General features: G+C 38.8%; 1 protein-coding gene across 1 annotated transcript; it reads right to left on the bottom strand.

The window, feature by feature from the left end:
* Positions 1-2,973: 2,973 nt before the first annotated feature.
* On the bottom strand, positions 2,974-15,953 carry LOC115817123 (NACHT, LRR and PYD domains-containing protein 12-like). Its single transcript, XM_030780368.1, has 8 exons — positions 15,659-15,953; positions 13,424-15,161; positions 11,628-11,801; positions 10,409-10,582; positions 7,974-8,147; positions 6,068-6,241; positions 3,635-3,681; positions 2,974-3,533 (listed from the first exon to the last, which is right to left on the bottom strand). Exons 1-8 carry the CDS (start codon positions 15,951-15,953, stop codon positions 2,974-2,976), a joined length of 3,336 nt encoding a protein of 1,111 aa, XP_030636228.1.

Here is a 15,953-nt window from a genome sequence, read left to right as displayed (position 1 = left end):
AGACTAACTGTAATTGTGTCTATTATGACATTAAGAGAATATTTATTCAGTTATATATAAATTTATATACTTACTTGCTTACTTGTTTGCTTACTTATTTTTGGGAACACTAGAGGTTTCAAAATCAGTACAACAGACATTTCAATTCTATGATTCAGTTCTAATGATACATTATTTTCAGCTATCTACAATTCTGCCAAAGTGAATTTGGCAGCTAATTATAACATATTTAATCACTCTCATCACTCACTCATTATTTAAGCTGCTTATCCTAATTAGGGTCGCATTTAAAAAAAAAGATTACAAATTTCAGACTGTTGGTAAAGAAAAAAATGTTTGATCAAGAAACATTTTAGGAAATTTAAAGCAAGACGTATAAAACTCACCAAACCAAAAATGACGTCTGAAAATATGCCGACACCTTCAGAACATGCACAAATCTGTGAAAACAGGTGAGAGGGACAATGAACAGATGAGCTGGTGATTAGGAGACCGGTGATGCCGAGCGCTGAATGGTGGAATTGGGGGGGGAGGTGTCGAAGTCGTCACAAAATCAAAGAAGGGTTTCAAAATATCTCTGAGATATTAAATGATGAAATGTATTGATAAGAACTCTCTCAAGAAACTGTATAAAGCATTAGAGCGCCAAAAACATGAGCCAGAAAGAAATAAAGAAATGAATAAACAAACAAGCAGGCAAACACATAAACAAACAAACAGATAGATAGAGCGAGAGAAAGAGAGAGGTAGATAGATAGATAGACAGACAGACAGACAGCTAGATAGATAGATAGATAGATAGATAGATAGACAAATAAATCAAAAGTTGTTCCTTAAAAGGAAAAGAAGCAGAGCAACACATCAAAGCCAATCAGAATGCAGGAGAACATTCCCAATTTCGACATCAGAATCAAAACAAGTCACAACTGCTTAAGAAAACTCTCCAATCCCACAAGACAGACAAAGAGGGTCAGCTGAAATTATTCAGTTTAGCGTTACAAACTAATCCGTGTAGATTTTAATCTGCAGAATGGGTTTTAATCCTCATAATCTGGTCTTCCCTACTAGGCATAACGTCTTGAATGAAAATCAAACTGTCCATGTACCTAAACATCAAACATCAGTAAATATTTACATTCTATGAATTCTTACCAATACCACAGTCATTTTTTTTTTTAAAGTACAAACAGTTTCCTGCTTTGTGGTCCTCAAGGAGGCATTTGATTAGATTTACACAAGATTTCTCCAAAGTGAATGAAACTGATTAAACTAATTATATAATATATAATAGTTATTGTTTTGTAATAAAACATATGCAATAAAACAACCAATACAATAGTCTGGAAATATTCCCGAAAGAGCACAGAGTGAAACAGGGGTCCGTGTCCAAGATTAAATCCATGTCGGTGAATCAGCTGTGATGTTTCAATACAACATATGTTCATCTATTCTGTCTGACACAGAAACGCTGCAAACTCTAAACCCTGCATAGAGGGGTTCAGTGAATGGGCAGTGGAATGTGTGTGTGTGTGTGTGTGTGTGTGTGTGTTTGTCAGGGGAGATGGTGTAGAAGGACACAATGCCTGTTGGCCAGTCCAGATACACTCCTGCTCTGTGTGAGTGTAAGACAGTGGTAGGTATGTCTGTTTTCTGTTTATTGTGTGGGGCAGTGTATCTGTTAGCAGTGCAGCTCAGACTCCAGGAACTGTCATTGTGCCCAAGCCAACAATCATCACTGTCTCTTTTCCTCCCAATTCCTCTATATGTCACACCTATAGAAGCTCCTCCACTCCACTCAGCCTCCCAGTGGCAGTGTCCAGTTACATTCTTGCTACTAACAACTTGAAGCCTGTGATCAAATCTCTCTTGATGCTTTGTATATGGCTATTTCTCTCCATATGTCACCTCCACATGTGTGTGTGTTTGCTGTGTTTGGGTCCAGTGTGAGATCACAGGCATCTACAAAGAAGAAGAAACATTACAGGAGAGCTTTGAGCTGATGGCACTTGTGTGTGTGTGTGTGTGTGTGTGTGTGTGTGTGTGTGTGTGCATGTGTGTGTGTATATGTGTGTGTGGGTGGGTATATATACACACGTGTTTGTGTGTGTGTGTGAGAGAGAGAATATGTATGTCTGCGTGAAGGAGAAGAGAGTGATAGACAGTGTGTTTGTATGTGTGTGAACGTGTGAGAGTGAAAAACAGTAAATGTGTGCATATTTGTGTGAGAGAGAGAATGGATATGTGCGTGTTTATTTGTGAATATGTGCATTTATGTGTGTGTGTGATAAAGACTGTGAATGATTTATTGTGTGTGTGTGTGTGAGTGAGTGAGAGAGAGAGAGAGAGAGAGAGAGAGAGAGTATGCACGTGTGTGTGTGGGGGGGGGGAGGTGAGTGTGTGTGTATGTGTTCAACTTCAGGAACATTTTCAATGTTTTTATATATAATATTTTATTTTTGGTTTTCTCTCTGACATGTACATGTTTATATTGCGTTTGTAACAATATGAAAACACACAAGAATATAAAACTAAACAGACAAGAATAAAAAAAAAACACTTTGCAAATGAATAATGAATAATTAACAATTAACAGTCGTGTATCATACAGTCACAGACTGATCTGATACATAAATAAAACTCTGGCTGTACTTTGTACAGAAACATTTATTTGTCTGTTTGTGCGTGTGTGTGAGTGTCTGTGCATGTCGGTGTGTGTCTGTGTGTGTGTGTGTGTGTGAGATCCAGTGAGTGTGAATAACGGTATATGGTATATGAACTGTGTGTTTGTGTTTCTGGGTGTTTTAGAGTTTGTGTCAAGTCAAGTCAAATTTTATTTTATTTTTATTGTCCCACTAGGGGGAGCTTTGGTTGCAGCGAGGTATCAAAACACATTCAATTCATCATAAATACAACACAACAGACAGAAAACAAACCAGACAGGACATAGAGACAACAAAACAATACAAGATCACGTCACGTGAAGACAAAAGATGAGGCAAGTGACACTGAGGAGTCATCAGAAACACAACCATAAACCCCAAACCCTGCACAGAGGGGCTCAGTGAATGTGCACTGTAATGTGTGTATGTGTGTGAGTGTGTGTGTGTCAGAGGAGACGTTGTAGAAGGACACAGTTCCAGATGACCAGTCCAGATACACTCCTACTCTGTGTGTGTGTGAGGGGGGGGCAGGTATGTCAGTTTCCTGATTATTGTGAAGGATGGAGTAACTGTTATCAGAGCACCACAGTCTCCAGGAATTTTCATTGTTTCCAAACACACAGTCATAACTCTTTCCTTTCCTCCTGATTCCTTTATATGTCACTGATATATCAGCACCTCCACTCCACTCAGTCTCCCAGTAACAGCGTCCAGTCAAACTCTCTCTACACATGACTTGACACCAGCCATCAAATCTCTCTGGATGATCAGGATACGACTGATTCTCTATCACATATGTCGCCTTTCTGTTCCCCTCAGACAGAGTGAGGTGTGTGTTTACTGTGTTTGGGTCCAGTGTGAGATCACAGGCATCTACAGAGAAGAAGAGAAATTAACAACAACATATGACTCACTAAACTCTGTGTGTGTGTCTCTGTGTGTGTGTGTGTGTGTGTGTGTGTGTGTAAACTCACATTTTTTTAATCCTGGTTTGATCCTGAACTCTGCTCCATGATCCACACTACAAAAACAAGAAGTGGATAAGTCTCATACAAACACACGCACAAACATATATACACACATAAACACATATAAAGCTGAAAATTATAAAAATTATTTAAAAAAAACACACATATACACAAAGACAGACATATGTAAACAAATACACACACAAAGACAAAGACATAAAATCATGTAACAGGAAATTAGACAAACCACACAGATATAAAAGACATCCATATACACCTACACAAACAAAATATCTGTCTTACACACATATAAATACACGCACTCTCTAACAGACATCCACACAAACAAACTCTCTCTGTTATACACATCAGGACACACACAAATACATGACCTCACTCTCATACAAATCCGAACACACAGGGTGCAAAATTTGGGCGGGGTCTCAGGGGTCCGCGACCCCCTGAAAGCCTCAAGGGGGGGTCCCTGGAAACATCTTTTAAAAATTATACATAGATACACAGTCATACAAACTGCTCACAACCAGAGCAAATAAACATGTGCACTCATGCAGGGGGATATTTCAAGTCCATGGTTTAGTGACTAGCCCGGTTAAGTTAACTCAGAGTAAGTACTTCCTAATAACTAGCCCGGTTAAGTTAACTCAGAGTAAGTACTTCCTAATAACTAGCCTGGTTAAGTTAACTCAGAGTAAGTACTTCCTAATAACTAGCCTGGTTAAGTTAACTCAGAGTAAGTACTTCCTAATAACTAGCCTGGTTAAGTTAACTCAGAGTAAGTACTTCCTAATAACTAGCCTGGTTAAGTTAACTCAGAGTAAGTACTTCCTAATAACTAGCCCGGTTAAGTTAACTCAGAGTAAGTACTTCCTAATAACTAGCCTGGTTAAGTTAACTCAGAGTAAGCAGTAAAACCTCCTAGTAAAATGGGCCTATGGCTTCATTCTCCAAGCAAAACAAAGCCATAGGGCTCTTCTATTGGGAGGCTTCCTGCTTAGAGTTAACTTAGCCAGCTTAGTCACCAAATCACGTACTTGATATACCTGCCAGGACTACACTGTCTCACTCTTTCACACACACACAAAAACCAAAATACACTCTCTCACTATACACACACACCCCCACTCACTCTCTCACACGCATGTACATATAAACAACCATACATGCACAGAGAGGGAAGAGCAATTTTATTCTCTCTTTCACACACACACACACACACACACACACACACACACACACACACAAACACATCATGATCCACACTACACAAATACACAAGAGGAAGTGGATAAGTCTCATACAAACATACACGCACACATAAAATCACACAAGAGGGAATTATACAAAGAAACCACAGATATACAAAAGATATCCATACACCTACACACACAAAATATGTACACAAATACACACACAAAATATCTGTCTCTCAAGCACATAAATACACACACTCTCAAACAGACATCCACACAGAGAATACACAAACACACTCACACTCAGAAACACACGCTCATAAATGCACGCGCACACACACACACACACACACACACACACACACACACACACACGCACAAAAACAGAGACAAAGAAAAATACACAGTTTCTGTTCTGCTCCTCTACTGAGCTGATTTAAAGCTCTTTTTCACTTATAAGTACACACAAACAGAATATCTAAAAATAAAAACAAAAACAAAATGAAATATATATATATATATCAGGGGTGTAACGGTGCACATATTTGTACCATATCATTCAGTACAGGATGGTCAGTTTTGTATTTGTATCATATCGTTCAGTACAGCATGGTCAGTTCTGTATTTGTATCATATCGTTCAGTACAGGATGGTCAGTTCTGTGCATGTATTTGTTCCATATCGTTCAGTACAGGATGGTCAGTTCTGTATCATATCGTTCAGTACAGGATGGTCAGTTCTGTATCATATCGTTCAGTACAGCATGGTCAGTTCTGTATTTGTATCATATTGTTCAGTACAGCATGGTCAGTTCTGTATTTGTACCATATCGTTCAGTACAGGATGGTCAGTTCTGTATCATATCGTTCAGTACAGCATGGTCAGTTCTGTGCATGTATTTGTATCATATCGTTCAGTACAGGACGGTCAGTTCTGTGCACGTTGTGATCTGAGTGAAAATAGGTACAAATACGCGTACTGTTAAAACACTACAAGATACACAAACATTTACGGACAAACATCCCTAAAACACACTCTCTGTCTTCCCCCCAAACACAGAGTATCTTTCATCGACAAGCACACTCGAGAGAGTAAAACACTACATGTATTTTCTCTCTCTTTTTCTCATACACACTCAAAAACACAATCCTGCAAATAAACTCTGTCTTATTTTTACACAAACACACGCTCTCTCTAATACTTTTTTTCTCTTACACACTCTACTTACTTGAGTGTGTCCAGTCGACAGTGTGGATCCTTCTTTCTCTCAGAGAGCAGCTTCACTCCTGAGTCTCCTGGGTGATTGTAGCTCAGATCCAGTTCTCTCAGGTGTGAGGGGTTTGAACTCAGAGCTGAAGCCAGAGAAGAACAGCCTTCCTCTGTCACTAAACAACCAGACAACCTACAGAGAGAGAGAGAGAGATTTATAATTTACGCAAATTCAAGGTTAATCAGACATGCTGAAATCTGAATTCTGAATGTGAATCGATTGAAATGTTGTCATTATGCTGTAGTTAAATGTTCAGTTGCTAACTTCATTCTAACAATGTTTGCTTCTTAACTGGGCAAATAGCTAACTACTTATGACATTTTAAACTAAACTAAACTAAACTGAAACCCAAAGAAATGGAACCACTCATCTGAAAAAATATCCATGTAGGAGAGGAGAGAGAGAGAGGGAGAGGGGGGGGGGAGAGAGAGAGAGAGAGAGAGAGAGGGGGGGGAGAGAGAGAGAGAGAGAGAGAGAGAGAGAGAGGGAGGGAACATAAGCTAATGACCAAAATACAGCTGACACAAATCCTCTCTGTCTTTCATAGTCAAGCAGAAATCTGTATCTGGATCAATGGGAAAGTGATCATTAGTCTGTAGATAACTGTACTGTTGAGTTTTGTGATTTCATTTTATTTCATTTTACTTCACTGACTTCATTTTAGTTTCCTAATTCTCACTCCTATAAGACCTGCACTTTCATCTCAACTGAAGAGTCTTCTCTTATGACACCAGACTCCTGTTAAGAATCAGAACATCTTCCTGTCCGACAATAAACAGTCACATCATCAGTGTATAAATAAAGCACATTTAGTCTCCTGCTAATGGCAACTACTGGATACTAACACCACCTGATGTCCCAGGGCCGTGTTACAGAATGGGCCATTTAAGATTCTATTATAAAGTTAATAATTGGTTTAACGCAAGTTCCGCAGGGGTTGGCTACTCTGAATCTGACAATATGTGTATACTCTGAGGAACAAAAAATTTAAGCTAACAATGGCTATGTCTGATGAGTTGACTGTGAGTTGACATTGACATCTGTCATTATACTTAATAGTTTCTTTGTTTTCCCATCCAGTAAACATATAAAGCATCGTTACTGTTCCACTCCATCTATTTACATGTCAGACACAGTTTATATACTTCATCCTCCCTGCAATCTATATTAAGTATCGTTAGTAAGTAAAATCTAATGTGTTCAGTTTATGTTATCATTATTTGGGAATTTAGATGGTATTTTGTGTTTGGAAAAGTGTTGTTCTTTAAATACAGCTGGCTACCCAGCTGCGTAGCTTGGTTACCATGGTTACCTGCAACTTTTACAAAGTTTACTACCGCTGTTAAAAACATTTTAACACAAATTAAGATGATATATTTAACAAATGTTTATTTCATTCTATACTCATATGCAACTATTTATGTTTGTCAGAGATTCCAGAGTCCTCCTCCTCTGGATGCTGGGCTGCATTATAAAAAAAAAAAATTCAAAATAAAAGTGTGTGGGGACAAGTCTAGCCAACTGCCAAGTTGTTCCTCAACAGGGGCAGAATAATGTCTATACAACATACTGACAAATATATGGTACAAAACACTATCCATAACCACAGTAAAGATCATACAGCTTTTTTTCTCTCTAATGGCTGATGGCGTCATGGCAACACAAACACTTCAACTGTGAAATAGATGTGACACAATGTCATATTTTGGACAGTCAGTTTTCAGTTTGGGATAGCTGAGACAATGGTTCTGGACAGTATTAGGACGTTTCTGAAAAGAGTTAGTCTGGATACGTGTACAAAACATCAACTCAGAAACAAAATGTTTTAAAGATATTGTATTTTCAGTAACTGACTAATACTGACCTCAGTATCTCCAGTTTACAGTGTGGATTCTTCAGTCCCACACAGAGCATCTTCACTCCTGAATCCTGAAGGTCATTGTTACTCAGGTCCAGTTCCCTCAGGGGACAGTTTACTGACTGTAGAACTGAGGCTACAGCTTCACAGGACTGTTTAGTGAGTTTACAGAGAGTAAGTCTGGAGAGAGAGAGAGAGAAAGAGAGAGAGAGAGAGAAAGAGAGACAGAGAGCTTTTTCTAGCTTTTTCCACACTAGACACTTACTTCAACATGTGCCTTAGAAATTTCCCATGCATGCTGGCTGTTGGCAGTTTTCAGAAATCTGTTAATTTTCTATTGGCTGTTCGGTTGCCAAGCAACAGCAGCCTGGGACTTTCACACTTATTTTTAGATGTCCAATCTGAGAACATCCGTTTCACTGATGTAATTACAATTTTGTTAGGTTTTCGCACCAAATAAGTTTAATATTTTTGTGCTTCCCCATTGCTGAACAGAATATTAGCCTACAATACAACTGATGCACTGATTGTAAGTCGCTTTGGCTAAAAGCGTCTGCTAAATGCTAAATTGTAAATTGTAATACCAATACTAAATCTTCAAAATGCCTATGATTTCAAAAGTCTCTGATTTTAGGACTGGAAGTGTAAATGATTCTGTACTCTACACTGCAGTCCAGAGAGACTATAGATAGAGAAATAAAGATATAGCCGCAAGCGGCGATGACGGGCTCCTGCATCTCCAGCGATTCGTGAACCCGCACATTTCCCTAAATTACATGGTCATAGCAACAGCTAAAAGAACAGCTAAAATGATCATACCACATAATATACCCAACCTACTTGCTGGGGTTTTGGGAAACAAACACAAATATTAAGGTCTTAAGGCTTTTCTGACCAAATTTGACGCGGATCTGGTCAACCTGCAGGGAGCGGTGCATCAAAGTATAAAAAGTCTCATTTCTTCTTGCCAGTAGGTGGCGCTATAACTACATCTGAATATTGGCCTGTAGATGTTTTCAGGCTGGGACCCTTGTCAAACCTGTGAGGTTTGGGGCAGAAATGACAATGTATGCTTGAGTTACAGCCACTTCCTGGTTCACAGCTAAACATTGAAATTCGCCACGCCGCCACAGACACGCCGTGCAACAAAACCTCAGAACTCTGACCACTTTTCATGGCATATGTCTTAAGACTGCACTGTCCAACTCTGGAGTCAATCTGATCAGTTCTGTAGGCGGAGTTCATGCACGGCCCGGAAACGGCAAAACCTGTGCCCAAACTGCTCAGTAAATTCAAAATGGCGGATTTCCTGTTGGGTTTATGATATGGCGCTGAGAGACTTTTTTGTAGGTCTTGGTATGTTACATGTGCCTCCCGAATTTCATAGATGTAGGTCAAAATAAAGCCAAAGGCAAACCCTTTTGGGCACCTTCAGCCCCTCAAAAATGCAATTCATTTGAACTAAGAAGAATAATAAACACTACAGCTCCAATAGGGCCTTCACACCACTCTGTACTCGGGCCCTAACAATAATAATAATAACAACAACAATAATAATAATAATAATAATAATGATAATATATAAACACTACAGCTCCAACAGGGCCTTCACACCACTCTGTGCTCGGGCCCTAACAATAATAATAATAACAATAATAATAATAATAATAATAATAATAATAATAATAATAATAAATAAATAAATAAACACTACTGTTTCAATAGGGTCTTTGCACTACTCAGTGCTCGGGCCTTAACTATGTGAAAACCTCAGCTTTGCTTTAGATAAAGACCACATAACAACAAGTCTGATAACTGATAACTGACTGTGCAGTCTACACATATTTATAATCAAACACACTCACACACTGACAACACTGTGTTCTTTACAGAGGGGGCGTAAACACACACACGCGCGTGCACACACACACACACATTTCTCATGGACTGATTGCCAGTTTATTTTTTTCTTTTATTTTTTAATATTTTTCTTTCCTACTATATTCTCTTTTTTATTTATTTCTACTTTCTATTCTTCTTTTTCCTGTTCCTTGATGTATTTTCTACATAATGTCCATGCAATAAACTTTAAGAAAGTAAAATTGCTTATTGCTGTCTGTGTAAATGTATTGCTCTTACAAATACATGGTACAAAACACTATCTATGACTACACAGAGTCAAGATTGTATATTTTTTTTAAATGGCTCATGGCGTCATGGCAACACAAACACTTCATCTGAGAAATAAATGGAACAGTTATGGGAACAAAAGCAGTGTCACATTTGGGACAGTCAGTTTTCACTTTGGGATAGCTGAGACAGGACAGCTGTAGGATGTTTCTGAAAAAAGTTAGTCTGGATCCCTGCATTAAACATCAACTCAGACAAAACATATTATAAATATTGTATTTTCAATAATATCTTCCCTCACAAATACTGACCTCAGTGTCCCCAGTTTACAGTGTGGATTCTCCAGTTCCACACAGAGCATCTTCACTCCTGAATCCTGAAGGTCATTGTTACTCAGGTCCAGTTCTCTCAGGGGACACTTTACTGACTGTAGAACTGAGGCTACAGCTTCACAGGACTGTTCAGTGAGTTTACAACCAGCAAGTCTGGGGAGAGAGAGAGAGAGACAGAGAGAGAGAGAGAGAGAGAGAGAGAGTTACAGCAGAAAAGCTCAAAGCTTGAAGTGTAAACAATTCTGTACTCTACACTGCAGACCATAGAGACTAATGACAAACACAAATATAATTACATATTCAGTGATACTCAGATAAACAGGCAACAGTAGTTAAGAAAAATGACATGGTAATAACGCACAATAATACTAGTTATAATCACCTCAGATCCAATCATGTTCCATCAGAAACACAAAAGGAATGCTTTATGAATTCTTGGAATGGAAAATGAAAACGCTGTGTCTGGAAAGAGAATCCCTTCACATGCTACAGCTAACGTGTCAGAGACTAATTACAAAACCGTCTAAACAAACCTTTAAAGGGACTATTGTGAATATTACTCTAGAATTTTTTACTTTGCTAAAGAGAACGAAACTTATGTAAAACATTCACACACATAAAAGAGGGACCTTCACTCGGTGTTTTTATGCTTAGCAGCGTTCTGACGATTCTTCCCAGAACTTACACAGTGACAAAATGCGTGTCAGTAAAACAAAGTCACCAAAGTCAAATGTTTGACTTTAACGACCGCCTCTTTTACTTCTGGGAAATGTGTTTAAATTATATTGTCATTACTGAGTGGTCATAAGCAGCACATTTTAAATGTTCCTGTTTTAAATGTTCACGTTTTACATAACAAAAAAAAACATAAGACATCAAAGGACCTCTTTAAAATATGAGAAGGGTGACACTCCTGCATAGCATAATGGTTAAATAGGTACAAGTCACTGTGGAGTACAGAGAAATATATACAATCTGAACTTTTAAAAGGCTACCTACTAATATAGATACTTTTTCCTCCTCTCTGAAAACTCTTCTGTCTCACACTGATATTCACATGGCCAAATTTATTTCAGGTGAACAAAAATGTCTTGGAAGTGATGCATTAAATCTGAGCTGATCTGCCCATCTGTTCTTAGATAAAACCTGACTGATTGTTCATAGGTTTATATTCCACAGAGAATTGAGTAACACTGACCTCAGTATCTCCAGTTTACAGCATAGCTTCTTCAGTCCTGCACAAAGCTGTTTCACTCCTGAATCCTGAAGGTCATTGTTACTCAGGTCCAGTTCTCTCAGTGGACAGATTATTGACTGTAGAACTGAGGCTACAGCTTCACAGGACAGTTCAGTGAGATTACAACCAGCAAGTCTGGAGAGAGAGAGAGGGAGAGAGAGAGGGAGAGAGAGAGAGAGAGAGAGAGAGAGAGAGGGAGAGAGGGAGAGAGGAAGGGAGGCAGATGTTTACTGTTCAGTTTGCTCTACAGAGAGAGAGAAGAATACAGTTCATGAAAAAGCCTCAGAAGTCTGCATGATGTACGCTACTTAAGAAAACCAAACCAAAACAAACAAACAAACAAAAAAAAACAAGATTGTATTTCCTAGATAAAATAACAGGTGTGAGCAGTTACATTCACATTTACATTTGCATTAATTCATTCTGCAGATGCTATTACCCAAAGCGACATTCAACACAGGCAGAGAACAAAACCAAGTTTTGTGAAACTGAAACTGAAACTGTTTGTTGTGCTGACTGCTGCATAAGTTCATTATCAGACCAGATACTCACACAAATCAGTTAAAGGAAAATAATAGAGTGAGATACAAGTGGGTCAAAGAGCCTCAATGGTCCTGTGCCAAGTATCACAATTAAGCACTAGACTGATCTACATCATAAACAGAGTCAGAGCTCATAGGTCAGTATAGGCAGAAGTGCTGTGTAGTTGACATCATGGAGTGATATGTAGTGTGTTAGAGGATTAGAGTCTTTCATTACAATGACACAATGAACAATAAGAAATGACAACTGAGACTGTCTATAGTTGTCGTAGTAAAGCTTATATAAGACACGATTCAGTCACAGTCTGTATTTTATTAATCAGTACATGAGACTAAAAAGCATTAGGAAACTCCATTAATCCAGAATAACTTCACTCAGCACTGATGATGCAACGATAAACTCACTCTAATTAAAACACTAAATAATCCTGTAAAGGACTCCCACTTTTGATACTTAATTTCTTTCCAAGTTTCAATACTTCATTACTCTCTATATTAGATGTAATATCTTTGCACTAAATAACCCTGTACATTACTCTGTTATTACTCTTCATTAATGCTTTAAAATTACATACTCATTTGTCCGTGTCTCTGTTATAAGTCTTTCATTTTGAAATAGTGAGAAAACGGATCAAAAGACTCTTCCACAAAGCCTATTACATCATAATACACAAAACAAAAAAGTCAATCTGTTTCTAATCTTTGTATCTTCCATTAACATACATTCTCTCTCTTAAACTTCTTCTTAATGTCAAGATGTCATAAAAACCTTTTAACCACTGAAATGTCAAGATGTCATAAAAACCTTTTAACCACTGAACCTGTCTGTGGATACTGACAGATCAGCTATACAATGCAGGGGAAAGAACACAGGCAAATATGATTCAGAGGGAAATAAGTTGCAAAGACACACAAATATTATAATAAATACAGTAAAATCAAGAAATGAAAAGAGAAGGAACGAATTGGGGAAAAAAGCAGTCTGTATCCCATTGTTTTGCTTTACAAATTATCTTCCATATTACCCATTGCTTAACAATCCTTTAAATAAAAAACTCAGACATGGGTGCAAAGAGATTTCTCATTTGGAGCAGCCAACTCCTTGCCCTACCAGTCCTTTTCTCTGGAAAGAAACAAGTTGGCAAGCTCTGCTGCTGTAGAGCAGAGTACACATTATTGACCAAAATAACTTCCCCGATAAACTCTTATACTTACAGAGCCCGTTTGGTGTTTTTCAGTACTGGCAGAAGTCTCATCAACCCTTCATCTGATCTTCTGTATTTCTTCAGCTCAAACTTTTCTTGAGTTTCATCTGACATCAGCAGTCCAAAGACCAGAGCTGACCACTCAGCAGATGAGAGCTTCTGTGTTGAGAGGCGTCCTGAGCCCAAGTACTTTTGAATTTCGTGCACAAGGGAGTCATCCTTCAGTTCCATCAGACAGTAGAGGAGATTGATGCTCCTCTCTGATGAGATGTTCTCGTTGAGTTTCTCTTTAATGTAGTGGACCGTTCCCTCCACACTCACTTCTCCAATCACTCTTTGTGGCAGTAGCTCATTCAGGAGTCTCTGATTGGACTCCAGCGAGAGACCAAGAAGGAAGCGGAGGAAAAGGTCCAGGTGTCCGTTCTCACTCTTTAAGGCCTTCTCAATGGCACATCTGTGGAGGTCGGAGTAATACCAAGCTGGACCAGGATTAAGAACATTCTCTCTGTTATTACAGTAGGAGAGAAACACATAGGCCGCAGCAAGGAATTCTTGAACACTCAGATGCACAAAGCTGAACACCATCCTCTCAGAGGCTCCCTGCTCTTGACTGAATATCTGTGTGCAAAATCCTGAGTACACTGAACCCTCATTGACATCAATGCCACACTCTCTCAGGTCCTCCTCATAGAATATCAGATTACCCTTCTCCAGCTGAAGGAAGGCCAACTTTCCAAGCTTCATAATGATATGCTCAGTCTTGTATTTCTTTTTCATTTGATTGCTTTGGAAAAGTAGAAACTGTGTATACATCCCAGTCAGAGTTGTGGGGAGTTCTTCGCTGGTGTCTGTGGCGAGCACTGGCTGAAGCACAGTGGCTGATATCCAGCAGAAGACTGGTATGTGACACATGATGTGGATGCTCTTTGATTTCTTTATGTGTGAGATCATTTTGTTGGCTGTATCCTGGTCCTTGTCATTGTACTTCCTAAAGTACTCTTCCTTCTGTTCATCACTGAATCCTCGTACTTCAGTCACCTGGTCAATGTAGTCTCGAGGGATCAGATGGGCTGCAGCTGGTCTGGAGGTTATCCAGATGAGAGCAGATGGAAGCAGATTTTCCTTGATTAGGTTGGTTATTAGTCCACCCACTGATGTCTTTTGATTAATCCTTTTCACTTTTTCTTTCTCAGTAAAGTCAAGACGGAAACGGCACTCATCGAGTCCATCAAAAATGAACATGACTTTACCATCACCATCTGGAAGAGACTTCAATTCAGTGGAATCTTCAAAATATTCATGAAGCAACTCTATCAGGCTGTATGTTTTATCTTTCACGGAATTCAGCTCTCGAAAGGGAAGTGGAAAAATAAAATCTATGTCCTGGTTGTTCTTTCCTTCTGCCCAGTCCAGTATGAATTTGCTCACTGAGACAGTTTTCCCCACTCCAGCAATTCCCATAGTCAGCACTTTTCTGTGTCTTCGACCTGGATCAGAGGGGACCTTGAAAATATCACTGCATGTGATTAGAGTTTCCTCTGTTTTAAACCTCTTTGCTGATGCCTCAGCCTGCACAATCTCATGTTCATGAATGACTCCTCCAGTCTCATCCTCCACTATGTAAAGATCGGTGTAGATGTCATTCAGGAACTTTCTATGGCCTCTCACTGAAGTCCCATCCAAAATGCGCTCATATTTCCGTTTCAGACTGGATTTCAGTCTGATTGTGATGTCTTGATTGTCTGGTACTGTTGGGTCAAATTAAGAAAATAAGGGGTGTGAGATACAAACCATGATGCAGTATACAGTCATTCCAAATATTTGCATGACTTCAAAAGACTTGTTTATAGTTTAAGTGGTATATGCAAATCTTAAATATCGTCAAAATTATCAAACGTTCCACTTTATATCAGTACAAGAATAGTCAAGTATCCATCAAAGAATTCAAGTCTGAATTAGAGAGTTAAAATGTGGCTGAAAGAATTAATGTGAATTAGAGATTGTCAGTGTTTTCCATGGAGAGATGAAGGACTGATTATGCATTGAAGCAGAGAACACACAGTAAATTTCCCTGCATGAAATGAATTCTCAGACTGTTTAGACAATCCACACTGGTCCACTGTAGGACAATAAAACTACTCTCAGAGTTCATTTAACACTGGTGGGTTTACTGTGCATTACCTCACAAATGGATTCATATGATATTCATGTTATTCACCTGCACTCAGGGGCTGATTGGCTGTACCTTGTCTGAGCTCTGCAGACTCGATTGGGAAAAGATCTTTTAGTCTTGGAAACTGGTTCACAATAACAGGCTCCTTTAATAGACTGATGAATTTCTGACATGTTTCTTCACCCTTGTTCATCAGTATGTCCAGTAAGTTGACAGAAATCTGTTCACGGCTATGAGAAGGGACATTGAGGTTTGTGTATTCACGGTCAGTGATGAGTTGTTTCTCCTGCACATGCTGGAGGACAAAGCTGATATCAGCAGACAGGATCTGAGTTAGTGTTGTCTTCTTTTCACGCAGAGTCTGCAT

This window comes from Chanos chanos, chromosome 7 (assembly GCF_902362185.1).
Source record: "Chanos chanos chromosome 7, fChaCha1.1, whole genome shotgun sequence".
Lineage (NCBI taxonomy): Eukaryota > Metazoa > Chordata > Actinopteri > Gonorynchiformes > Chanidae > Chanos > Chanos chanos.
Note: the sequence above shows the minus strand (reverse complement) of the source record. Positions and strands in the feature narration are given on the sequence as shown.